This window comes from Myotis nattereri, assembly GCF_964212035.1.
Source record: "Myotis nattereri genome assembly, chromosome: 17".
Lineage (NCBI taxonomy): Eukaryota > Metazoa > Chordata > Mammalia > Chiroptera > Vespertilionidae > Myotis > Myotis nattereri.
The window spans coordinates 223,348-248,516 of NC_138092.1; the positions used below are offsets into that span (position 1 = coordinate 223,348).

General features: G+C 63.0%; 2 protein-coding genes across 6 annotated transcripts; one reads left to right on the plus strand and one right to left on the minus strand.

Moving 5' to 3' along the window:
- The first annotated feature begins 675 nt into the window (after window positions 1-675).
- On the plus strand, window positions 676-10,455 carry CPSF1 (cleavage and polyadenylation specific factor 1). 2 transcript variants are annotated; one of them, XM_081111365.1, is made up of 36 exons: window positions 676-957; window positions 2,882-2,909; window positions 3,001-3,143; window positions 3,247-3,327; window positions 3,457-3,608; window positions 3,692-3,838; window positions 3,917-4,056; window positions 4,129-4,239; window positions 4,325-4,418; window positions 4,516-4,603; window positions 4,705-4,827; window positions 4,909-4,960; window positions 5,038-5,132; window positions 5,201-5,275; window positions 5,363-5,443; window positions 5,518-5,607; window positions 5,787-5,897; window positions 5,971-6,112; window positions 6,201-6,379; window positions 6,461-6,597; window positions 6,674-6,848; window positions 6,920-7,126; window positions 7,205-7,294; window positions 7,363-7,506; window positions 7,593-7,745; window positions 8,267-8,383; window positions 8,455-8,545; window positions 8,614-8,698; window positions 8,769-9,063; window positions 9,138-9,314; window positions 9,401-9,467; window positions 9,540-9,587; window positions 9,663-9,818; window positions 9,906-10,035; window positions 10,124-10,262; window positions 10,342-10,455. In XM_081111365.1, the coding sequence occupies exons 1-36, from the start codon at window positions 814-816 to the stop codon at window positions 10,387-10,389; spliced, it is 4,335 nt and encodes a 1,444-aa protein (XP_080967491.1). In that variant the 5' UTR covers window positions 676-813; the 3' UTR covers window positions 10,390-10,455. The 2 variants fall into 2 exon arrangements, with proteins under 2 accessions (XP_080967491.1, XP_080967490.1); XM_081111364.1 differs by lacking the exons at window positions 676-957; window positions 2,882-2,909 and having other exon boundaries at window positions 3,007-3,143.
- Window positions 10,439-23,424, minus strand: ADCK5 (aarF domain containing kinase 5). Of its 4 annotated transcripts, none has more exons than XM_081111368.1 (15): window positions 23,309-23,422; window positions 16,058-16,161; window positions 15,161-15,310; window positions 12,971-13,046; window positions 12,639-12,839; window positions 12,421-12,561; window positions 12,229-12,342; window positions 12,012-12,143; window positions 11,856-11,939; window positions 11,647-11,728; window positions 11,492-11,570; window positions 11,327-11,418; window positions 10,999-11,251; window positions 10,801-10,917; window positions 10,439-10,596 (listed from the first exon to the last, which is right to left on the minus strand). In XM_081111368.1, the coding sequence occupies exons 1-15, from the start codon at window positions 23,318-23,320 to the stop codon at window positions 10,521-10,523; spliced, it is 1,713 nt and encodes a 570-aa protein (XP_080967494.1). In that variant the 5' UTR covers window positions 23,321-23,422; the 3' UTR covers window positions 10,439-10,520. The 4 variants fall into 4 exon arrangements, with proteins under 4 accessions (XP_080967494.1, XP_080967493.1, XP_080967492.1 ...); XM_081111367.1 differs by having other exon boundaries at window positions 10,439-10,702; XM_081111366.1 differs by having other exon boundaries at window positions 10,439-10,702; window positions 12,229-12,561.
- Window positions 23,425-25,169: the final 1,745 nt, after the last annotated feature.

Sequence of the window (25,169 nt, forward strand, 5' to 3'; positions counted from 1 at the left end):
GTGTTTTCTTTATTTCTTATGATTCCATTTCTAAGGCCCAGGCCTATCCGAGCACCTGGGGCGACTCCCTACCAAGGGAGGAGAGGTTTGGCTCCAGGCCCTCAAAGTGGACGATTGCGCCCGGCCCGGGACGGGAGCAAAGTCAGGGATGACCGCTGTGCTGGGGGGAGCGCAGGGAGAAGGTGGGGGGACTGGGCCTTCAGCGCCCGGGTTCGGTGGTCACGGTGGGGAGGTTGCTCTGCGGGCGGGAACACGGCTGAGACGCCACGCAGGATGTGTCCGGAGGCTTTCCTAGCGCGGGCTGGTCGGGGCTCCCCACCACCGGCGGTCGGCATCTGCGGGCGCCCCGTCTCTGCTGGTCAACGCTACGAGGCTCGCCTCGCTCACTCCGGCGCCAGCTCCGGGCTCGGCGCCTCGCACGGGGGCTCGGAGGCTCGCCGCTTCCCGCGGGGACAAGCTGCACGCTGACCCCACCCCGGGCCAGGCAGCGCCCAGCCGGCCCTGAGCCGTCGCCCCCTCGCCCCTGTGGGGCCCGGGTACTCGGGTGAGCTCGGGATGTCGGAGCTCCAGGCGCGGAACCGCTAAACCGCCCCGCGGCCACCAGGGGCCGCTGTTGCTCTGCAGCCGCTCCGACGCGGGGCACTGCGCAGGCGTAGGACCCCGGAACCTCCGCGCTCAGCTTCCGGGCCCGGCCGGACCGTGTTCACCGCCGCCCGGGTCCCCCGCGAGCCGGCTCCAACTGCCCGGTGCGGGGTGGTCGCGGGCGGCCCGCTCCCTCTCGCCCTCGGCCCCGCGTCGCCCGGGACCGGCACCATGTACGCCGTGTACAAGCAGGCGCACCCGCCCACCGGCCTCGAGTTCTCCATGTACTGCAACTTCTTCAACAACAGCGAGCGCAACCTCGTGGTGGCCGGCACCTCGCAGCTTTACGTGTACCGCCTGAACCGCGACGCCGAGGTAGGCCCGCGCCGCCGGCCCCCGCCTCCCGCCGCCCGGTGCTCGCTCAGGGGCGGCCCAGGTGCCGGCGGAGGAGCCCGCGGGTCGCGGCGCCTGAGCGCGAGGCCGCCTCGTACCTGCCGCCCCCCGGGCCCCCCTGCCGGGCGCGCGCCCTCCCTCCCTCGGGCCTCGTACCTGCTTTTGTTTCCCCAAACACCGCAGTGATGGGAGCGCCCGCCTGGGGTGGGTAGTAGGTGGACAAAAGCTAAGAACCGGGGAGGAGCTCCTAACGGAGACGCACCTGTGAGCATGCGGCGGGGGAGCGGAGGCTGGAGGCCGAGTGTTTGCAGCTGGCGGGGCGGCGCCTCCCGAGGCGGAGGGGTTTGTGGGGGGCGGGGGGCGCCGGCAGCAGGTTCCGTGAGGCGCAGGGGCTCGGCCGTGGAGGGAAGCGAGGGGCGCTGGGGTCGCGCCAGGAAGGCCTCTTGCAGGAGGCGGCCGCTTAGCGGTTCTTGGAGGGAGAGTGAGACTTAGGGTCACGGAGGCGAGTGGGGCGCGCCGGCTGCCGGGACGCCCTCCGCGGGGGCCGAGCCGGTGAGGCGGGCAGCCCCGCGGGAGCGTGTGCACCGGGCGGAGGAGACGGGGGAGTCGCTGCCGGGAGAGGAAGGCTCTTGGCCAAGACGAGCGAGTGGGCAGCGTGTCGGCAGGAAGGGAAGGAGCCAGCAGAGCAGGGTCGGAGGGCCCAGCCCTCAGGAGGCCGTTCACACCTTAAATGGCCGTAGAAACCCCGAAGGAGAGTCCCCGACAGACAGACGTGACTGCAGAGGCGGCGCCGGGCCTGTGCTGTCTGGCCCTGTCCAGAGGGTACCGTGCGGGCAGGAAGCCGGCAGCGATGCGGGGGGGGCGGGCAGGGCGCCCAGTGGGTGCGCGGGCCTGGGCCTGGCCCCGGACAGTGTCCTGGAGCCCGAGCAGCTGTGCCCCTGGCCACACACCCGGGCTCGGAGCGGCACAAAGGCGTTCCGGTCCATCCATCAATGCTCTTCCTCTCGAAGATGCAATAAGCTTCTCACTGGACTTGTAATCTGACGCTCACATTTACATGAGAGACAAAAGTTAAGAATATCCAAGGCCATCTTAAAGGTGGCCGAGGTGGGGCACTTGCCGGGCAGGATTATCGAGGGGTGTGCGTGTGTGCGTGTGTGTGTGTGTGTGTGTGTGTGTGCGCGCGTGTCTGAAAGCTGCTTCGTGAGACTCGGGGTGATGTTGTACTTTTTCAGTAGCTTTTGCTTGTGAGCTGACCTGGCCATGAAGTGTCTCTTTAGCTCGAATGCTGTTACCTGCAGACCCACCCTGTCCAGCAGTTGGAGTGTTTGTCACGCGGGTGTGGTTCCTGGTGGTTGGGGCTGGACGGCCGTCTCTCGGTGTCTTTGTGGTTGTTCCTTTATTTCTCACTGTGTCGTCCTCCGCGGCTTCGCTGTGTATGAGTCCTGTGTTTTTATTTCGTTTTTGTTGCACGTTTTGTGTCATCTCCTCCGTTACATTGGAGATGCAGCAGGCCTCCTTGATTTATGATGTTTTGGCTCAAATGAGCGCTTTTGCCCCAAGTGACACGGACGTTATTGCTCTAGCCCCGTTTACACCCTCCGCCTTGTTCTGTGGCCCCGCGTCTCACTCGGTGGGGGCGGAGCCAGGCAGGTTAGGGGTGCGTAGAGCAGCTCTCCACCTCTGCCCTGCATGGGGTGGGCTCAGGAGAGGCCTGTGTCCAGGTTGGGGACCCAGGTGTGAGCCTGTGGGGCTGGGTGTGCGCGGCTCTCCATAGGCCTCGTGCTCCCCACCGCACTGAGGGTCCGGTCGGGGCAGCCCTGGCGGCCTTTCCTCCTCGTCCTTCCACAAGGTGGGGCCACTGGTGCAGCAACACCTCTTCACTGCACCTCCCCTCTTCCTCCAGGCCCCGACCAAGAATGACAGGAGCACAGGTGAGCACCCGGGCGGCTGTGCTGGCCACGTGCCTGAGGGTGGGCGGCTGCGGCGAGGGAGCCAGACCTGTACCCACCGCCTCTCCCCCAGAGGGCAAGGCCCACAGGGAGCACCGCGAGAAGCTGGAACTGGTGGCTTCCTTCTCCTTCTTCGGCAACGTCATGTCCATGGCCAGCGTGCAGCTGGCAGGCGCCAAGCGGGATGCCCTGCTGCTGAGCTTCAAAGACGCCAAGGTGGGCGGTGGGCTTGGTGGGGGTCCTGGGCACGCGGTGGGCGGTGGTCAGCAGGCTGGGCAGAGCTCAGTGGCGGGTCGAAGCTCTGACCTGCTGTCCCCAGCTGTCTGTGGTGGAGTACGACCCGGGCACCCACGACCTGAAGACACTGTCTCTGCACTACTTTGAGGAGCCGGAGCTGCGGGTAGGCAGGCTGTGCCCCACCCCGTCCGGCCCCTCTCCCTCCCCCAGTGCCCTGCCCTCGCCCACCCCCTTGCTTCCCTCGAGGCCTCCCACCGGCCCCATGGCCTGCCTGATGGCTCTCCACCCCCAGGACGGGTTCGTGCAGAACGTGCACACGCCGCGGGTGCGGGTGGACCCTGACGGACGCTGCGCGGCCATGCTCATCTACGGCACGCGGCTGGTGGTGCTGCCCTTCCGCAGGGAGAGCCTGGCCGAGGAGCACGAGGGGCTCATGGGCGAGGGGTGAGTGCCGGGGCGCTTGGGGGGCCAAGCCCCACCTGCCCTCCACCTTCCGCCCTCCACCCGCTGAAGCCCTCACCCCCCAGGCAGAGGTCCAGCTTCCTGCCCAGCTACATCATTGACGTCCGGGCACTGGACGAGAAGCTGCTCAACATCGTCGACCTGCAGTTCCTGCACGGCTACTACGAGCCCACCCTGCTCATCCTGTTTGAGCCCAACCAGACGTGGCCCGGGTGAGGCCCCTCTGCGGTGGCCCTGGGGGGCGGGCGGGGGCGGGCAGGGACCCCTGGCTGACCCATCTGCTGTCCCAGGCGGGTGGCCGTGCGGCAGGACACGTGCTCCATCGTGGCCATTTCACTGAACATCACCCAGAAGGTCCACCCCGTCATCTGGTCCCTCACCAGCCTGCCCTTCGACTGCACCCAGGCCCTGGCGGTGCCCAAGCCCATAGGTGAGAGCCTGGCGGGTTGGGGGAGGTAGTGTGGAGCGCCCGGGCCCTGCCCACCAGCCTGTCCTCCTCCAGGCGGGGTCGTGGTCTTTGCAGTCAACTCGCTGCTATACCTGAACCAGAGCGTCCCCCCGTACGGTGTGGCCCTCAACAGCCTTACCTCAGGCACCACCGCCTTCCCTCTGCGTGAGTGTGGGTCAGGCAGGGCTGGAGGCTGGTTTGGGGCGGGGGCGGGCTGCTGGGCCCCTGACGCCCTCCCCTGCCTCAACAGGCACCCAGGAGGGCGTGCGGATCACTCTTGACTGTGCCCAGGCGGCCTTCATCTCCTACGACAAGATGGTCATCTCCCTCAAGGGCGGAGAGATGTGAGTCCCCCTTCAGGGAGCCCTGTACCCCCAGTGTCGTCGTCCCCCCCGCCCCCACTCTGGGAGCCTCGCCCAGCTCAGCGTCCCCCTCCCACAGCTACGTGCTGACCCTCATCACCGATGGGATGCGCAGTGTCCGTGCCTTCCACTTCGACAAGGCCGCCGCCAGCGTGCTCACCAGCAGCGTGAGTGGGCGCTGCGGGCAGGCTTGGGCCTGGGTCTGGGTCTGGGTCTGGGTCTGGGTCCAGCCCCCCTCACCACCGCTCCACCCCGCCCCCTCTCTCAGATGGTCACCATGGAGCCTGGGTACCTGTTCCTTGGCTCTCGCCTGGGCAACTCCCTCCTTCTCAAATACACGGAGAAGCTGCAGGAGGCCCCGGCCAGTGCTGTCCGGGAGGCTGCTGACAAGGTGGGTGCCGGGGGCGTCTGTGGGGACTCTGCCCCTGTGCAGGGTGTCCCCAGGGCTGCTCACCGCCCTCCTGCCTCACAGGAAGAGCCTTTGTCAAAGAAGAAGCGAGTGGACTCCACAGTGGGCTGGTCAGGTGAGGGGTGAGAGGGCAGGGGGCAGGGGCAGTGCTGGGGCCAGAGAACGGCATCTCAGCGCATTCCGTGGCTGCAGGTGGCCAGTCTGGGCCGCAGGACGAGGTGGACGAGATCGAGGTGTACGGCAGCGAGGCCCAGTCGGGCACACAACTGGCCACTTACTCCTTTGAGGTGAGGTTGTGCCCAGAAGGGGCCCCACCCTGGCGGGCCCACCTGCCTGACCACTGCTCTGCCCTCAGGTGTGTGACAGCATCCTCAACATTGGACCCTGTGCCAATGCGGCCATGGGCGAGCCTGCCTTCCTGTCTGAAGAGGTGCCCGGTTTGGGAAGGCGGGTGGGGGCGGCATGCAGGTGGGCGGGTGGCTTGCCGGCGGCCCTGTCCTCACCTCGGCCCCTACAGTTTCAGAACAGCCCCGAACCGGACCTGGAGATCGTGATGTGCTCTGGCTATGGCAAGAACGGGGCCCTGTCTGTGCTGCAGGTGTGTCGGGGGGCAGGCCAGGGTGGGGCCTCCTGGGGACCTGGGTGGTCAGTTGCACCCCATTGTCTTTCCAGAAGAGCATCCGGCCCCAGGTGGTGACAACCTTTGAACTTCCTGGCTGCTATGACATGTGGACAGTGGTTGCCCCTGTGCGCAAGGAGCAGGTGCGTGCACCCCAGGCTGCAAGAAGGCCCATGGGGCGATGGCCGGTGCTGCCTCTATGAGGACGAGGAGGCTGGGGCAGGCCCTGCTGTGCAGGTCCCAGGAGATGCGCCAGAACTTGCTCTGGCTCGGCTGTGGGGCTGGGTGGTGAGGTGTGTGCTCTGCCTGCCCCCCGTCACAGGAGGAGACCCCTCAGGGCGAGGGCGCGGAGCAGGAGCCCAGCATCCCTGACACAGAGGACGATGGGCGCAGACACGGGTTCCTGATTCTGAGCCGCGAGGACTCCACCATGGTGAGGGGCCTGGCAAAGGGGTGCTGGGGTGGGGCCCCCTGCAAGGGGTGTGCCTCACCACCGTTGCCCACAGATCCTGCAGACTGGGCAGGAGATCATGGAGCTGGACACCAGTGGCTTTGCCACACAGGGTCCCACAGTCTTTGCCGGCAACATCGGGGACAATCGCTACATCGTGCAAGTGTCACCGCTCGGCATCCGCCTGCTGGAAGGAGGTGGGCCCAGCGGGCGGGCAGGTGGGCGGGCAGGGGCAGGTGGCCCGGCGGGTGGGGGCAGGGTGTACTGACTGGCCTGTGTCTGCAGTGAACCAACTGCACTTCATCCCTGTGGACCTGGGCTCCCCCATCGTGCAGTGCGCCGTGGCTGACCCCTACGTGGTCATCATGAGCTCCGAGGGCCACGTCACCATGTTCCTGCTCAAGAGCGACTCCTACGGGGGCCGCCACCACCGCCTGGCTCTGCACAAGCCGCCGCTGCACCATGTAGGCCCCTTTACCCCGGACCCCTTGTCCCCAACCTCTGTCCCCGCCACCCCTGGACCACTGAGCCCCCTCCCCCCACAGCAGTCCAAGGTGATCGCCATGTGTGTATACCGCGACGTCAGTGGCATGTTCACCACCGAGAGCCGCCTGGGCGGGGCCCGCGATGAGCTTGGGGGGCGCAGCGGCTCCGAGGCAGACGGCCCAGGCTCAGAGACCAGGTGTGTGGGGGGCCGGGGTCCTCGGGGCTGGGGTCCCTGGGGCGGGCCACCCCTGATACATGCACGTGCTCCCCAGCCCCACAGTGGATGACGAGGAGGAGATGCTGTACGGGGACTCGGGCTCCCTCTTCAGCCCCAGCAAGGAGGAGGCGCGCAGGAGCAGCCAGCCTCCCACCGACCGGGATCCCACCCCCTTCCGGGCTGAGCCCACACACTGGTGCCTGCTGGTGCGGGAGAACGGAACCATGGAGGTGGGTGGCGCCCTGTGCCCACGCAGCCGCCCCTCCCCACTGCTGCCTCCACTAACCACCCATCCCCTCAGATCTACCAGCTCCCTGACTGGCGGCTGGTGTTCCTGGTGAAGAACTTCCCGGTGGGGCAGCGGGTGCTGGTGGACAGCTCGTTCGGCCAGCCCACCACGCAGGGCGAGGCCCGGAAGGAGGAGGCTACGCGCCAGGGGGAGCTGCCCCTCGTCAAGGAGGTGCTGCTGGTGGCGCTCGGGAGTCGCCAGAGCCGGCCCTACCTGCTGGTGAGCACAGGCAGGGCCCCGGCCCCCCATCCTGGGCCTGCGCCGTCCAGGCCCCTGATGACCTGACACCATCCCCAGGTGCATGTGGACCAAGAGCTACTCATCTACGAGGCCTTTGCCCACGACTCCCAGCTCGGCCAGGGAAACCTCAAAGTTCGCTTCAAGAAGGTGCGGGGGTGGCCGGGGGGCGCTGGGCGGGGTGGGGCAGGGACGGGCGCTCACAGAACTCCCCCCAGGTCCCCCATAACATCAACTTCCGAGAGAAGAAGCCCAAGCTGTCCAAGAAGAAGGCGGAGGGTGGCAGCGCCGAGGAGGGGGCCGCGGCCCGTGGGCGAGTGGCGCGCTTCCGCTACTTCGAGGACATTTACGGCTACTCGGGGGTAGGCCGGGGACGGGGGGAGGCCGGGGACGGGGAGGCCAGGCGGGGGGGCCTCGCCCCACAGGCCCCTCATGGTGCTGTCCGCAGGTCTTCATCTGTGGGCCTTCGCCTCACTGGCTCCTGGTGACCAGCCGGGGGGCCCTGCGGCTGCACCCCATGGGCATCGACGGCCCCATCGACTCCTTCGCCCCGTTCCACAACGTCAACTGCCCCCGCGGCTTCCTGTACTTCAACAGACAGGTAGCTGCCGGGTGGGGCTGCCAGGGCAGGTGTCGTGCTGGGCTGGAAACGACGCTGGTGACAAGATGGAGCTGCAGGGGGGGTGGCGGGGGGGCAGAGGGGCAAGTCTAAGGTGAGACCTGGGCTTACTGCTGGGAAGGTTGAGGGCACCTGCCTGGGCAACCGGAGTTCATGCACTGTCACTGCTCTGTCAGCGGAGACCCCAGCTCTGCCCATAGGCGCTCACCTTCTCTGAGCCTCCCTTTCCTCATCTGTCCCCCGAGAACCCAAGGGATGATGGTGCTGATGCACCCGGGACTGGGTGAGGGGGGCTGGGCCTGGCAGGGCCCCTCGCCTATCTGTGCAGCCCTGGCATGGCCAGGGTGGGCCACCCTTTGCCTCCGGCCTCCAGTGCTCTCGGGTCCTGGCCCTCCCTTGCCCTGCTGACCCCAACTGCCTGATCCCAGAGAACCCTGTGGGCCTGGGGTCACCTGTGTTGCTTTCAGTGGGTGCCTGGCCTCACTGACGCCCTCAACCCCCAGGGCGAGCTGAGGATCAGCGTCCTGCCTGCCTACTTGTCATACGATGCCCCGTGGCCCGTCAGGAAGATCCCGCTGCGCTGCACAGCCCACTATGTGGCCTACCACGTGGAGTCCAAGGTCTGAGTCCCCCTCAAGGCCAGGGACCTTCTGGGCCTGGTTTCTGGTCTGTGACACTTCCCCTCCCCCAGGTGTACGCTGTGGCCACCAGCACCAACACTGCGTGCACCCGGATTCCACGCATGACGGGCGAGGAGAAGGAGTTTGAGACCATCGAGAGAGGTAGGAGACGTTCAGGCTGGGCCTGCTCTTGGGACCGTCTCTCCCTGACCGGAGCCCTGTCTCTGCAGATGACCGCTACATCCACCCCCAGCAGGAGGCCTTCTCCATCCAGCTCATCTCCCCAGTCAGCTGGGAGGCCATCCCCAATGCCAGGTGAGGCCGGGTCAGGTGGGGCGGGAGGGAGGCAGGTAGCAGGGCTGCATCCTGACCCTGCCTCCCGCAGGATCGAGCTGGAGGAGTGGGAGCACGTGACCTGCATGAAGACGGTGTCGTTGCGCAGCGAGGAGACCGTGTCCGGCCTCAAAGGCTATGTGGCGGCAGGGACTTGCCTCATGCAGGGGGAGGAGGTCACCTGCCGCGGGCGGATCCTGATCATGGACGTGATCGAGGTGGTGCCCGAGCCTGGCCAGCCCCTGACCAAGAACAAGTTCAAGGTCCTGTACGAAAAGGAGCAGAAGGGGCCCGTGACCGCCCTTTGCCACTGCAACGGCCACCTGGTGTCGGCCATCGGCCAGAAGGTGGGTCCCTGCCCCTGCATGACCCACGGCCCCGCCTGCCTGCGAGCCACTGGCTGCCACCTCTCCCACCACAGATCTTCCTGTGGAGCCTGCGTGCCAGCGAACTGACGGGCATGGCCTTCATCGACACCCAGCTGTACATCCACCAGATGATCAGCATCAAGAACTTCATCTTGGCCGCCGACGTCATGAAGAGCATCTCGCTGCTGCGCTACCAGGAGGACAGCAAGACGCTCAGCCTCGTCTCCCGGGTACCCTGGGTGGTGGGGACGGCCCTGTGCCAGGCGGTCCCTGTCCCCAGGGGGACCTGATGTGACACCCACCCTTCGGTCCCCAGGACGCCAAGCCCCTGGAAGTGTACAGCGTGGACTTCATGGTGGACAGCACCCAACTGGGCTTCCTGGGTGAGTGCAGGACTGGGGTCCGGGGCTGTCTGAGACTGTGGTGACCAGGCTGACTTGGAACTCTGTTTCCAGTGTCTGACCGTGACCGCAACCTCATGGTGTACATGTACCTTCCGGAGGGTGAGTACTCCCTGACCCAGGGTGGGGGCTGGGCGGAGGCTGGGCGTGCTATGACCTGAAGTCTCTCTGGTCCAGCCAAGGAGAGCTTTGGTGGCATGCGCCTGCTGCGTCGGGCGGACTTCCACGTGGGTGCCCACGTGAACACCTTCTGGAGGACCCCGTGCCGAGGTGCTGCTGAGGGGCCCAGCAAGAAGTCGGTCGTGTGGGAGAACAAGCACATAACGTGGTTCGGTGAGGGCCTGTGGGTGGGGACGAGGGGCAGTGGCACAGGTGGCAGGTGGTGCTGGGATCACCGGGCTCACACTGTCCCCCCTGCAGCCACCCTCGACGGCGGCATCGGGCTCCTGCTGCCCATGCAGGAGAAGACCTACCGGCGGCTACTGATGCTGCAGAATGCGCTGACCACCATGCTGCCCCACCACGCTGGCCTCAACCCCCGCGCCTTTCGGTGAGCATGACTCTGCTTCCCCCGCCCCCGCACCACACACACCCCTCCCCCAGGTCTGCCCAGCTCCCCATGCCTAACACCTCCCCAGGATGCTACACGTGGACCGGCGCACCCTGCAGAATGCCGTGCGGAACATCCTGGACGGAGAGCTGCTCAACCGCTACCTGTACCTGAGCACCATGGAGCGCAGCGAGCTGGCCAAGAAGATTGGCACCACACCTGACATTGTGAGCAAGCCACCTACCTCCCCATCCCACCCCACCCGACTCCGCCCTGCCCCACCCCTTATCTGCCTTCTCCCCACAGATCCTGGACGACCTGTTAGAGACGGACCGGGTCACTGCCCACTTCTAGACCCCCCACTGCCACCACCCCTTTTTTTGTACAAAACACAGGAGAAAGATTTGTTTGGTTTGAGAAGTACGTGTGGTCATTGTAGGGCCTCCTGGCCCTGCCAGTGGTCAGAGCCCCCGGGGTCCCCCCACTCAAGCCGACAGTTGCTCCAGTGTCCCGGGTTGGGGGGCGTCCACATCTCCAGTCTGGGCCTCCTGCTCTAGGGCCCTAGGTTGCAAGGTACTCATATAGCCCCTCGTCCCTGGGCATGAGGTCCAGGTGCATCAGCACTCGAATCATGAGGACTGTGAACCTCATGGACAGGGTCTCCAGCCTGGGCGGGGGGGAGGGGGGGGAGAGGAGGGGTAGCAAATCAGTGGGGAGCAGGCCCTGGCCCCCCATGTGCCCGCTGGGCCCCAATTGTCCACTTACCTCAGGGCCACTTCAAACTTGAACATCTCCCAGATGACCCTGATGTGGCGTAGGAGGCTGGTGCCATAGACACTCGTGTGTGCTGAGCCTGCCAGGCGGCTCCAGCCCTTGACGGCACTGCCAGAGACATGGTCAGCCCAACCCAGCTCTCCCCCTGCCCCCACCCCCAACCCCACCGGGCTCCCTGCCAACACCCACCTCTTGGCCATGAGGAAGTAGCGATCTACGGGGGCGCCAAGGGAAGTGTTGATGGCGCGGACGGTATTGATGTTCCGCAGCACGAGCAGCATGGGCCGCGGCAGGGCCTTGAGCACGGCCATGATGCCTTCAAAGTGCTCCCGCGCCATGGCCTGCATGTAGGCCGCCTCCTCTCGGCTCAGTAGGTGGGAGCGCCACAGCTGCCCCAGGCGCACAGGCCTCTGCATGAGCACCTCCGAGAACAGGAAGTAGTCTGGGGGCGGGCTGAGTCAAGCTGCGTGCCCGTGTGCCCTTGCGGGGGCACGCACACACACACACCCTGCCTCACCTTGTACCCCAAGTGCCGCCGCATGCGTCTTCATTGAGCTGTCGTCTCTCAGGATGATAGCCCGCCACAGCTGGCACAGGGCTGACCGGTCCCTGTGGGGCCCAGAGTGAGTCCAGCTCAGCAGGACAGGCAAGACAGGCTCAGCCCTGCACCCCCAACACTTACTTCTCATCCAGGAACTGGTAGAGGCCATGGTCCAGCAGCACCAGCTCTGCCTTCCCGTCCGGGCCTTTCCGCACCAGCACTAAGGACAGGGCACACGGCTCATGCTGGCCCGCTTCAGCCCCAGCCCCAGCCCTGCCCACTGCGGCGCTTCCTACCGTTGCCAGGGTGGGGGTCGGAGTGGATGAAGCCCGTGTAGAAGATCTGCTCAGCAAAAGCCTTGATGAGCTTCTCTGCTATCTGGGGCAGGGACAGGGCCACGCCACTGTCACAGGGCACATGAGGTACCCCCTCCCTCATGCGACTCCCTGTGCACACGACAGGCACACCCCTCCCCCCAACTCCACACCTGGGCACACGCACTCACATCCTGCACGGCCAGCCCCATGGACTTGATGGCCTCCACATCGTTGACCTTACAGCCCTCACAGAACTCGGCTGTCAGCACGCGCTGGGAGAGAGCGAGAGGCTGAGCTCAGCAGGCGGTGCGTCCCGGCCCCCACCCGGAGGGCACCCAGCCCACCTTGCTGGACACGTCCCAGAACACTCGGGGGACCACGACGTAGTGGAAGTGCTTCAGGTCCTGTGCACAGCGCTCAGCGTTCCGAGCCTCATTCTCAAAGTCCAGCTCCTGGGCCAGGATCCCCTTCAGGTCCTGGGGCCACATGGGCAGGCAGGTCAAGGCCAGGCACAGCCCCGCACACACAGCAGCGGGTGCCGCTCCTGCCCAGGGTCGTTACCTGGAGGACCCAGCTGAAGCCGAAGCTGGGGTGCATGAACTCCACCAGCCTGAGCAGGAGCTCCAGGGTGTGGATGTCCCCGTCGAAGCGGTCCCGCAGGTCGATGTACTGCACCTGCACGGGCAAGACACTGACCTGCGGCACCCAAGCCTGCCGCCTCCCCAGCCACCGCCAGCAGGGGGGACCCTGTACCTTCACAGCCACAGCAGTGCCATCGTGCAGCCGGGCACGGTGGACCTGGGCCAGGCTGGCGGCGGCGATGGGCTGGTAGTCAAACTCCTGGAAGAGCTTGTGGGGTAGAGCGTGGAAGTCTTCAAGGAACAGCTCGTCCACCTGGTGGAGAGGGTTCTTAGGGCAGCGTGGAGGCCAGGCCGAGCCCCGCCCAGTCTCTGCTCCAGGGTGGGGCTCACCTCCCGGAAGCCGCGCGTGAGGGCCCTGTCCTCCAGCACACGCAGCGTCTGGATGTACTCGGGGGGCAGCAGGTGGTTGAAGGAGCACAGCCCTTGGCCCAGCTTCACGTAGAGGCCCCCATTGTAGATGGCCCCAGACACCAGGGCATCAGCCGCCCGCTGATGACACGCAGACATCACCTCCAAGTACTCCGGGCTGTTCTGACCACAGGCATGGAGGGGGGATGGGGGCAGGGCAGGCACCTCCTCAGTCCACCCAACACCCAGCTCCTCCAGAATCCCACCCCACAGCACAGACAGGCCCAGCTGTCACCGAGGACGCACGGACAGACCTCTTCCACCCCTCGCAGGACGACGTTCGTGCACCACCAGTAGTCTGCGGAGATCTGCAGGCCGACCCTCAAGGACCTGCCAGCACAGGCTCCCTCAGCCTCAGCAGACGCAGTCTCAGGGCCCCCCCCCCCTCCGCCCGCCCCTCGGGGCCCAGGGCCAGAGGAGGCTCGTCCCAGCCTCTGTGCTCTCAGTGTCCATCTCAGCTCCCGGTCTGCAGAATAGGCCACCTGCACTCTCCACCCTTCAGCCCCTGAGCAATGCCGCCCGGGGCCCAGGGCCCATGGGAGTGAGAGCTGGGGGGGCGGGGGGGGGTCTGTAGTCTTTTAGAGGACACTTGTCCAAAAGGAAAACCCACCCAGGACTGGGCACACTTGCGATGGCCAGCTGGCCAGCTCCCATGTGAACACACTCTTGCCCCAGGCCCTCACACTCCTGGCCCTGCCTCCACTCTCTCCCAGGCAAGGCCCATAGACAGGAGCCCCAGGGAGTCGATTCCCAGATGGGGATTCCCACTGCTCTCCTGCCAAGGCGACAGCCCTGCGCAAGCCCAGGCCCAGGCCCCGTCCGGTGCCTCCAGATCTGCCCAGGGCCCTGTGTCTGAAGAACTGACTCCTGAAGAGGCCTGGCTGCGGCCCCGACTCTAGACCCAAGACATGGACTCTAGACGGACCCTGGTGCCGAAAGGGCTGCTCCTGGGGCGTGTGGTGACAGGGAAGGTCAAAGGTCATGAGGTAGCAGCTTCCTGGCTATGCTTATAAAGGAGAAAGTCCTTGTTTAGGAAACACTCAAGCTTTCAGGGATGATAGGGCATGTTGACAACTTGCTTGCAAAGTTTCCAGCAAAAAGTTGTATTACTCTTGCAACTTTTCTGGACATTTGAAATTGTGACAAAAAAGGTGTGTGTGTGGGGGGGGGGGGCAGAGACTGTAAAGACGTCCTAAAGCAAACCTCCCACCCACCCCAGCCTTTGTGCACGGGGCACCTGTGACACACTCTGACCTCAGCCTCTGGCCACAGAACAAGCATCGGTGAGTCATGGTCAGACTCAGCCCCTCCCCGCGACCTCTGTTCTTCCCCGGGCTCTTGCATCCATGCTGCCGCTACCCAGGACCTGCTGTGTGTCCTCCATCTCCAGAGGTCCCGTGGTCACCCAGCACCCGCCACGACGCCCCATCAGGCCTGCCTGTCCTGGCACCTGTGAGGCTTGGCGCCGATGGGGATACTCGTCTGGCTCCCTCCCTCCAATCCCAGCTCAGCCTCTGACAGGAGGCGATGGGATGTGCTCCTGGGAGCACAGCAGAGGCAGGCACGCGAGCCTGCTGCTGGGGTGTCCGACACACAGAGCAGCCACACGAGGCAGGCAAGACAAGCCCAGGCCAGCCAAGGGGGCTTTTCAGCACCAAGCTGCACGGGGACAGAAGAAAAGGCAGATCCAACTCCAGGCTCGGCCATCACCCTCGAGGCTGGCACAACAGAGGCCCCCGCCAGGAACCAGCCCAGGAGGGCAACTGGGAGTTCCAGGCAAACCTGTCAGCTGCCCACCAGGGAGAAGTAATGGGCTGGCTTCAACCAGGAGGGGGAGTGAGCAGGCGGTCAGCCATCTGGCATCTCCAGCCTCTGGCTAGGTGCCTGAAGGCCTCTGTGGCCTCAGCCTTCCAGGGGCTTCGGCCCAGGCCCAAGAGGCAGCAGGTGTTCACAACTAGCAGATCGGACACCTGCCCCAGCAGCACCCTAACTAGGGTCTCACGTGAGCCCTTTCCACAGGGAATCTTGTACACAGTGCGTTTGGGTAAACGACAGTTTTACTCAGTGCCAAGAGCTGGTTCTTAGGCCTTTGAGGCTGAGGAATTCCTGGATCGGACCAAGAGCAGGAGTGCTGACCGAGGGGCTCCTTCAGGAGGTCAGCCCTGCCCCCGAGTGTCAAAGAGCCTGAGGAGCAGACAGCACCATGTCCACTCCAGTGCCCTGGGGTAGGGTGAGGCCTCTAGGTGCCAGCTCTGGCGGGGAAGTTGGGACGAGAAGACAGGTGAGGAGGAGGGTGGAAGGCACCATTCCCCTCCCTACCCCCCACCAGTCAGGGCTGATCTGGAGGGTCTGTGGAGGCGTGTCCAGCGTGACCACTCACCTGCACTAGGCCCATGAGGGCGGGGCTGTGCAGGGAGAAGGAAGGGCCACGCCACCAGCCCTACCTGCCAAAGCGCATGACACCGTCCACCATGAGCCGCATCTTTCTCCTCTCCTGCGGCTCTGCGGTGAGGTAGCGGACGCCCAGGAGCAGCGGCAGCCCCACGGCCGTGGAGGTGAGCACCTTCTTCCATAGGGGCTGGGATCCCAGGGGCCTGGAGGGACAGAGAGGCATGCTGGCTGCTTGTCATCTGCACCCCATCCCTGCCTGGCCTGGTTGTGCAGGTGATGTTGGCCCCGGATGCTCTCTGACCACGGTGCCCAAGTCACCTCACCTGAGCCCACAGCACCCCAGATGCTAGGCTCCAAGGGGCCGGTGGATGGAGCAAGTGGGTCGCTGACTCCACGGAAAGCCACTCACAGGACCAGGACTGCTTACCCTGTAGTCACCCCACCAAGCACCTCGCCAATGGCCCACTGGACTGCAAGCGCCAGGATGGCAAGCTGTGCAGGTAGCACACACTGAACATGGGGAGAGGTCAAGGCAAGGACCACAGTGGGACCAGCACCCACTCCGAGTGGCTGCCCCGCCAGGCCTGAGTCTCACCTGCACCCCCGCCCAACTCACTCTGCCCACACTGCAGAGGCGGCCACGCGCCCTGCCCAGCACTATGGGCCCTGGGACCTACCACTTAGTCTTCCCTGGCTCTAGTCTAACCCTCGTGCCCCCGTGTACTGGCCCCACTACAGCAGCCCCTCCCACTTCCTGTCTGAGCCTCAGCTCGGCTGCCCTCTGCTCATCATGCTGTGAAGGGGTCCTGGCCCTGGGGCCCCAGTCCCAGGCCCTCCCACCACACCAGGAGCAAACCCATCCCGTCTTGTGTGGAGGGTGCACAGAGAAGATCCAGCCACAGGCCCACAGGACGTCGCCCATCCCTGCCTGGAGGCTGCAGAGAACTCACCACTGAGCGGGCGGGACCCGGAGGCTTCTCCTGAGGAAGGCGGCGGGGCCCAGGCGCTGCGGCCGGCCCTGCAGGGCCGTGCAGTGCAAGTGGCAGCGTGGTGACTGCAAAGTGAACAACACAAGGTCAGAGGAGGCGGCCACCGCCCTGCCCGGCGCTGCGGGGCCTGGGACCGAGCACTCAGCTGTTCCTCCCCGAGCCTGAGGGGGGCGTTCCGCAGGAAGTGCCAGGAAGCCTAACCACACGACCAGGAGGACGCACGGGGAAGCGGGCCTTGCTAGGTGGTCGTCCTGAAAGCAGAGGAAGGAAGGCACCAGGAACTCATTAGGCCAAGTGGAGGCGCCAGCAGGAGAGGCAGAGAAGCTACGTTCCCAGGAGGCGCTCTGCCTACTGGCAGCCTTGGTCCCCCAATCTGACTTGTTACGAGTCTTGCCAGTTCCTCAACTACAAATTATCCAACTGCAAATTCTCAGTTTCTAGGGGGAAAAAACGCTGTTTATAGTAAGTCATACCCCACAGCACAGATGTTAAGATTATCATTGTGTTCCCGGCCGGCGGGGCTCAGTGGCTGAGCGTCGACGTATGAGCCAGGAGGTCATGGTTTGATTCCCCCTCAGGGCATGTGCCCGGGTTGGGGGCTTGATCCCCAGTGTGGGCTCTGAAGGAGGCAGCTGATCAGTGATTCTCTCTCATCATTAATGCTTCTATCTCTCCCTTCCTCTCTGAGATCAATAAAAATATGTATTTTTAAAAGACATCATTGTGAACTCTGGGCCATATAAGGAACTGACTTTCCAATCACTTTCTGGCCAAAGCATGCAGCCCTGAAGACAATTTCAAGGACAGCAAAACAAAGCAAAATGCCCATGACCTATTGTCCCGAGAGGAGGACGTGCTGGCAAACCGCTGTCCAGCAAGGCCGCACACAGTGAGGCCAGAGCGGACAGGCATCCTGCACCTGCTGCCCCTCTGGCCTGCACACCTGACCCGGCCACGTGACGGCACATGGCCATGCCGCACAGAAGAGCAGGCCCAGAGGACATAGCTGTGTGCACATGGTAGTCAGTTCTCAGAACATCAGTCAATACCTGCAGAATGGCTGGGTCCAGGCTGGGGGCCCAACCACCTCCCACTGGGCATCCAATGGGGGTTTGTGCCAAGCACACGTGCCAGGAGGGCCAGCCCCACCGGCTCATACCATGCCTGTCTCTAATGCAGCTCTGCCCAGGCCCTCCTGTGTCCCTCACTTGACTGGTATCTTCTACTACTCACATCCACCACCCACCCAACTCTGCCGGGAAGACCAGCCTGACAGTGGGCCCTGCGTGTGGCCAGGGACCACAGACATACATAGACAGGGCCGTGTGGACAGCACCGGGTGCCAGGGCGGGGGGGACCCTGTGGCCTGGCAGCAAGGGGACATCCACAGGGACACTATGGGTTTTCTAGGCAGAGGACACGCATCAGTGAAGGCCCGAAGCCAGGAGAGGACAGGGCGTGTCTGAGGAGACCGGCCTGTGTGGTTGGAAACGCGTGTGCCCAGAGGTGAAGAGGGAGCTGCCCAAAGAGGGAAGGGTGGGGGCAAAGAGCCAGAGAGAGGCGGGCGTCCCAAGGCCCTCGCCAAGGTTTTCCCCAGGGAGGGGGCGCTGTGCTGGGGGCATCAGCCTTGGAGAAGGGAGGAACAGGTGTCCACTCAGAAGGGCTGAAGCCCAAGTTAGAGCAGTGGCCGGGAGGGGCTGCTGGGAGGAGCCCAGAGTGTCCTGGGCAAGCGTGAGGAGCCAAGAGTGCAGCCACCACAAGCCCACAGCCCAGGAGCAACAACCCACAACAGCGACGCTGCCAGCCGCCGGGCTCACGCTCACTACCAGTGACCCTGAGAAACCCCAACAAGCAGGTGCGAGGGGGCCTTCTCGCGGCACCGCTGGCCTCTGCAGAGTCACCAGGACCCCTGCGTGGGGCACTGGCGCTGATCAAGTCTCTCCACTTGTGTAAATATTCCCAGTTGTTCATAACAAGACGCTAAATAAAAGGTTACTGGGAAAGTGTGGGGGACGGCTGTAGGTCAGGAGGCTAGAGAGACGGAACCCCAGCCTCGACCTGGGAGAACCCCACCCCAGACAGCCTGAATGGGCACAGATTGCAGGTGCACCTCGATGGGGCAATTTTTACAAATTAAAGGTTTGCATCCACCAAGTCTGTCGGCCCCGTTTTGCAACAGCTCATGTGATGGTCAGCATCTCTTAGCAATAATAAGCTTCCACTAAGGTATGTACGTTCTTTTTTAAGACACAATATTCCCGCACACCCACTCAACAGGCTATATGACCAAGAAACAAAAAATCCACAAGACTTGCCATACTGGGACATTCGCGTTACTGCAGTGTCCCCAAGGTCTGCCTGAGCTCTCGGTATGTGGGGCGTGATAAAGTCTCCGTGGTTACGGAGCATATGTCCTTGTTCCGGGAATGCACAGTGAAGGCTCGAGAGTGGTTCCCAACCCTTTCTTGGCCACGTCCCACCTAAGCGCCTCTAAAATCCCGATGCCCTCCCCATGGCGTATAATTCTTATTATTCAAAAAGTGAGCTCCTGTGCACCTGGAGGAAGCCTAAAAGGCCATGAACTTGGTCTAAACAAGCTTCCAAAGAACATGGCACCCATGAAAGAAAAAATTAAAAAAACGAAAGGACAGCTGAAGTACTGAGGAAGAAATCACTAAGAAATTGTTACACATGTAATAGAGAACTGAAATGCATCAATGTCACAATATATATTTATATACTGTATATGAGGCCCCTAGAACCACAAGAAATGCAAAAAATGCATTTAATTCATTCTCGAATTGCCCCCTTTAAAAATCAAATTGCCCCGTGGGGCTTTGGCCCCACATCGGGAACCACTGGTCTAGAGGGTATGTGTCAGAATGTCTGTGTCTTACTATCAAATGGTCCAATGACAACAAAACATATGTTTTCAAAGAGAAACAGAAACAACTGGGGCAAGAGGTTAGCAGTGGGCAGGCCGAGGTGGTGGGCTGTCAGCTGGTACCTGTATGTCTATGTTTTCACGAGAGAAGGCTCGAAGCATCTGCTGTCCTACTGGATGTCCCTGCTGGGAAGGTGGCGTTTCGGAGCCAGGCAAGGGGTCCTCGCCTGGACGATTCTGTGCTGGGCATCGGGCACTATCTGCAAACACTCGCTTGTCACCACTCGGGGGAAGGGTGCTCTTGGCATCGAACAGATGGAGATCGGGCCCACAACAGCCGCCCACGCTGAGCAGCGGGGGGCAGGCTCTGGATCTGGACATCAGGGGCTAGAAATGGGATCCGGGCACCGGCACTTACCAGCCATGCTTCCCTCTCTGTGCCTCAGTTTCCCTGTCTATGAAGTGGGGACCACCACACGGGCAAAGTTCAGATCAAGTGAACGGAGGCTTGCAAAGCTCGGAGCACAGGGAAGGCAGAGGTGTGTGCTGAGCTCCCCTGGCGTCAACGCGCCGCTCAACTCTCCCAGGCTCCCTCCTCAGTGTGCCCAGCCACCTGGCTGTCCCCATGCCCTCACCTCCCCTCAACAACCCCCTGCCCCGCCTGACACAAAGCAGCGCACACTTGCTGGGCCGAAGTGAACTCCGTCAGCACCGCTTCCCACAACTTCTTCCAAAGGAAAAGAAGGGCTTATTCTGCCAAGAAGAGAAGAGAGACCATTCCCAGTACATGATGAGCTTGGCGAGAGGTTATATGTAGGATGTAGAGTGGAAGGACCAGGGTGGAAGGGTGGCCAGGTGGGGTCTGCTGTAAGCCTTATGGGGTTCACCATGGCAGACCAAGAAGGAAACTTGCCAAAGCTGACCAACTGCACTCATTCTGAGAAATCAGCGTTCAGAGCAAAGGTCCACAGGTTGTCCTAGCAACGGGCCAACAATCGGAGAAGCAGAGCCAGGGGCCTGGATCAGAGGTTGTGTGTGCAGCACCCTGAGCCTTGGCACAGGAGCCCCAAGACCACGCCCAAACCCAGCAACACCCAACCGCCCAGGTGCCCCTGTGAAGGCTGAGCATGTGGCTGCAGGTGCTCTGGGCACCTCTGGCTCAGCTGGCAGAAGCCTGCAGCGGAGGAGCGTTCCCAGAGGCTCGCCTTCAAGTCCTGGCCCTGGAGAAGCCCCCGCCCACCAGGGAGGGACGCAGTGGGAGGGCTCATCCCCAAAGAAGCCTGTGCAGCCCCGCCAGGCACAGGCTGGTGTGGCCACTCAGGTTTCCGGGTCACCCAGGGAGACGGCACAGGGCATGCAGGCGGCTCCTGGCTCTCAGCAGCCTTGTGTGGATGGGGTGTCACGAGTGGGGAAGGGTCCCCGAGTGCCCAGCCCCTGGATGGAGGAACAGGCTGGTCTGCAGCCTCGAACCACCACCTGGTGCCGGGGCAACTGCCCTCCTGACACCTTTCCTCTCTGAATGGGTAACAATCCACCTTGCAAGGCTGGAAGGGTGAGAGGTGGTGGAAATAAAGCTCCTCACTCGGGGCCTGACACCTAACAGGGGCTCAGCAAAAGGAGAGCGTTTGCTGATGGGGCCCCGGCCCAGCCGACACCACCCTGGCCCCACACGGGCCACCCGGGGGCCTCCAGGGCAGAGGGTCCTCATAGCCAGCAGGGCACTGTCCCCGGGGCATTCAGAGGCAAGGGTTTGGTGAGACAATGTCAAGTCACCTCACTCACAAATAACCTCAAACATTAATGTCACCCCCAATAAATTCAGTAAAAACTTTCTTAAAAGACTTTTTTCTGTTCTAGCATAAATTATCAATCAATTGATAAAACCTACAGGATTGGCCCTGGCTGGGCAACTCGGTTGGTTAGAGTGTCGTCCGATACACCCAAGTTGCGGTTTCGATACCCAGTCAGGGCACATCCAAGAATTAACCAGTAAATGCAAAATTCAGCAGTACAACAAATAGATGTTTCTCTTTTCTGCCCCTCCCCTTCCACTCTCTTAACAAAAATCGATGGGAAAAATATCCTCAGGTGAAGATTAACAACAACAGCAACCCCACGTGCTGTTCCTTTACAGAAAAGAATGCTGCAATGGAGTCACCTTAGAGTCGAGCAGGAGGCCCTGGCTGCCCCAGCCTCCTGACGACCGTCCACTGCTGTCACGGCTCCGGTGAGGAAGCCGAGGACCAGCGTCCACAGCCTCTGAGCCACGACAGCCGGTGCCAGGTGCACGTGGACGGACCACCCGGTAGGCGCTCTGGCTGCATCGTGTCCCCAACTCACTTCCCAGCACGTGCTCTGCTGGGAAGCAGAAGCTCCACGGATGCTGAACTGAGATCGACAGTGACAAGCACAGAACGAGCCGGAACCCACGTGGCCCGGCCGAGGACGCTGGCTGAGCAGCAGGTGGAAGGACGGTCTAGCAAGAGACGAGCGGCCCCAGAGCAGCCTGGCCCCAGACAGGACTTCAAGATGAGACGACGCCACAGCACCCACAGGTGCCTGCCTGGTGGGGATGCCCGGTGCTCCCCAAACTATCCCCATCACCCAAGAGACATCCCCGAAGCCCAAAGAGATCATGTGGCTATAAATGTGGGGCAGAGCCTGCAGCTAAACCTGCCAGGGTCCAGTCCAGGGGAGCTTCCAGCACATCACACGTAACCTGAGCCCACCCAGGGCCTGAGCACCAGAGGCATCTGGACACAGGTGCAGAGAGGGCTATGGGTCCCAGGAAATGCTCCACATGCCAGCATCTGCTTGCCAAGACGACCGCACACTTGGCCCTGCACCCCTCCCACTCCCCAAGCCGCCAGGGTGGACAAGAGGACATGGGCTTCCCATCCCCTGGCCTGTCCTGCTTCCCTTGAATGTGCGCACAGTGTGTCTGCAGAAACCCAGGGCTCATCAGAACTTGGCTAACAACGTACAAAGCAGCACGAAAAGATCTCTGAGCAGCAACACTCAAATGGATAACGGGTGTGTGTGCACTTGGACGCAGGACGACGAAGGTGTGTGGTCACGCACTCCGCCCCAGCCGAGCTGCTTGCTTTCCTAGCACCGCGGAGATCAGACAGCTGACGAGAAGGAAGAGGAGAAGTCACTGCAGACAAGCTGCCCAGGGCAGTAAGAAGCCACGACCGAGTCTCCTGGTGATGCTGGAACAGAAACCTGCACAGCCCTGGCTGGTGTGGCTCAGTGGATAGAGTGTCAGCCTGCGGAATGAGGGGTCCCCGGTTGGGACCCGGTCAAGGGCACGTGCCTGGGTTGTGGGCTCGATCCCGTGTGGGGCGTGGAGGAGGCAGCCGATCCATGAGTCTCTCTCATCATGGATGTTCCTCTCCCTCTCCCTTCCCCTGAAACCAACAAAAATACATTAGAAACAACAACGAAGAAACCTACACCGACCGGGAAGGACCCCTGACGCTTAATAACGGGCAGCAGCCCTCGCCCTCGCCAGGAGGGGCGACCACACAGCCACGCCCTCAGGGTGAGCCGGGAATCTGGGCCGGGGCGGGGCAGGAGGACCCCCTCAGCCCCTGGGTCCCCCTCGGTTCAGTGGCTGAGCAGCTCCTAACCGGGGCTAAAGCCTGCCCCTCGCCCTGGCCCGGGCACTCGGACCGGACCGGACCGATGGGTGAGAAGCTGCAGACACTGCGAGGCGCGTCCTCAGGGCCCGGTCCCTCCCGCTGATCCGCCGCCACAGGCTCAGGCCGTGCATGTCTCCACCGACACGGCTGGGTTTGCAAGAGAAAGGCCGGCGCCACAGAAAGCCGACCTTCAGGAGGGGCCGGCCAGACCCGGGGAGCGGCGGCCGCGGCGCCAACCACCGGGCACCAGCTGCCGGGTCAGGGCCACCGCGAGGCGCGGGCAGGGGGACCAGGGCGGAGGCGCGAGCGGGAGCCGGGCAGGTGCCGGCGCGGCGCGGCCCGGGGGGGTCCGGGCCCGAGGGAAGGGAGGACAGCGAGGGCTCGCGGCCGGGTCTGAGGGACACACAGGCGGCGGCCGGCGCTCCGTGGGGAAGGGCGTCCCTCCTGCAGGTGCCCGCGAGGACGAGGGCTCCGGGGTGTGCGCGGCACGCGCTGCCGGGCTCCTGGGGGGCTCCCGGGGGCCTCGAGGGGCGTCCGGGGGGCGGCGCACCCGAGGCGGTGAGGACCCTGAAGAGCTGAGGGCGGGCGGGCGGCCCGGGGACCGGCTCCCAGACAGGCCCCGACGCCCCGGCGGTGGGTGCGCAGGGGCTCGGCGCCCTGAGGGGCCGCACGGCGAGGACTCACCGGTCTCCACATGTTCCGGCCGCCGCTCCCGCTCCGGCTCCGGCTCCCGCTCCGGCTCCGGCTCCCGCTCCGGTTCCCGCTCGGGGCTGGCTCGCGTCGCCCCGCCCAGCAGCCTCTGCGGGGGCGGCGCACTGCGCAGGCGCGCCCGGCGGCGGTGGGCGGGGCCTGAAGCCACGCCCCGACGTGCCCGCGTCCCGGCGGCGCAGCGCCCCCTGTCGGCCCCCGAGGCCCCGCGTGAGCGTTCAGGCTCCCGCGGGCGCCCGGTCCTCCGGCGCCCTGGGGTCTCCTCGCGTCCCGCCCGGCTCTCACGAGGGCACGGGACCTGGGACCTGCGGGCCCAGCGCTCCTGGGCTGGGCGTGGGGGCGCGTCTCGGCCAGAGCTCGGTTTCCTCGCCGCGGAACCAGGCCTGTGAACTGAAAGGTCCCGGGTTCGATTCCGGTCCAGGGCACAGGCCCGGGTTGTGGGCTCGATCCCCCGTGGAGGACTTGCAGGAGGCAGCTGCCCCATGATTCTCTCTCATCGTGGATGTTTCTCTCTCTCGCTCCTTCTTCCTTCCTCTCCGAAATCAATAACAATATATTGAAAAAATAGATACAGAGAGCAGCATTGAACAGACCTCAAACTGCAGAGGGAAGGCGGGGTGGGGGCAGTAAGAGATCAACCAAAGGACTTGTATGCACGCATATAAGCTTGACCGGTGGACACAGACACTAGAAGGGAGAGGGCACGTGCCGGGGTGGGGGTGGCTGGGGAGAGGTCAATGGGGGAAGAAGAGATGTAATACTTTAAACAATAAAGAGGTTTTTTTAATTGCTCCAAAATAAGTAAACTAACAAAAAAAGAAAGAAAAAAGAGGAAGTGTGTATTAAGCATGACTCTCACGCAGATATGAGTGATGTGTGCACGTTCTAAGCTCCAGAATCTGTCCTGTGACTTTCCTTGGAAATAGGGCCGTGACCGATGTAATTAAGGTTCTCCATGAGACCATCCTGGATGCGATGGGCCCTGAACCCAATGACTGGTGTCCTGAGGCGGAGAAGGAGGTCGGAGACACAGAGGAAAAGCCCCTGTAAAGACAGGCAGAGACGGCAGTGATGTGGCCACCAGCCAAGAAATGTCAAGAATTGCTGGCAGCCGCAGGAGCCGGAAACAGGCCTGGACGCTGCTCCTTGCAAGCCTCAGGAGGAACTAGCCCTGCGGCCACTTTGATTTCTGACCTCCAGCCTCTGGCTCAGTGGCAAAATGAACCGTGGCCAGGAGGCTAGTTCATGGGGACTGGCCCATGAGGACTGCCCCTGGTGATGTGTTCCAGCAGCAACTCAAAAACTAACACACTGCTCCTAATATAAAGTGACAGCAGAAGATTTGACTTTGGGTGGTGGGCACAGTGCAATAGACAGATCTTGTAAACATAGAAACCCACACCTGAAACCTATACGTTCATGTTGACCAATGTCACCTCAACCAATTTAATATTTTGTTAAAAACTAGTCAAAGGTTTAAGTCACTACCTAATGAGAGCCAGAAATGTGGTTACAAGTTCAAAAGAGAAGTTCAGAACCACAGATTTATATGGAGTGAAACAAGGCAGAAATGAACTTTATAAAGATGGAGATTTGTTCTTTCCACTGGGAAAAAACAAAGCACATTTGAATCTCCCCTGGACCAAATTTATCTGCATATGTATAAATGGAAGGGTGCCCGGATGGCCTGGCTCAGTGGTTGAGCATCAACCTATGAACCAGGAGGTCACAGTTTGATTCCCTGTCAGGGCACATGCCCAGGTTGCAGGCTTGATCCCCAGTTGGGGGCGTGCAGGAGGCAGCCAATCAATTATTCTAATCACCGATGTTTCTGTCT

Bases quoted from the DNA above. Each gene is read 5' to 3' on its own strand.
- CPSF1 (XM_081111365.1), top strand. From the start codon at position 814: ATGTACGCCGTGTACAAGCAGGCGCACCCGCCCACCGGCCTCGAGTTC. The intron at 3,144-3,246 runs GTGGGCGGTGGG...TGCTGTCCCCAG, and splicing joins TGAGCTTCAAAGACGCCAAG to CTGTCTGTGGTGGAGTACGA. The intron at 3,328-3,456 runs GTAGGCAGGCTG...CTCCACCCCCAG, and splicing joins TTGAGGAGCCGGAGCTGCGG to GACGGGTTCGTGCAGAACGT.
- ADCK5 (XM_081111366.1), bottom strand. The intron at 12,144-12,228 runs GTAACGACCCTG...ATGTGGCCCCAG, and splicing joins GCTTCAGCTGGGTCCTCCAG to GACCTGAAGGGGATCCTGGC. The intron at 10,703-10,800 runs GTAAGTGGACAA...CCCCCCGCCCAG, and splicing joins AAGTTTGAAGTGGCCCTGAG to GCTGGAGACCCTGTCCATGA.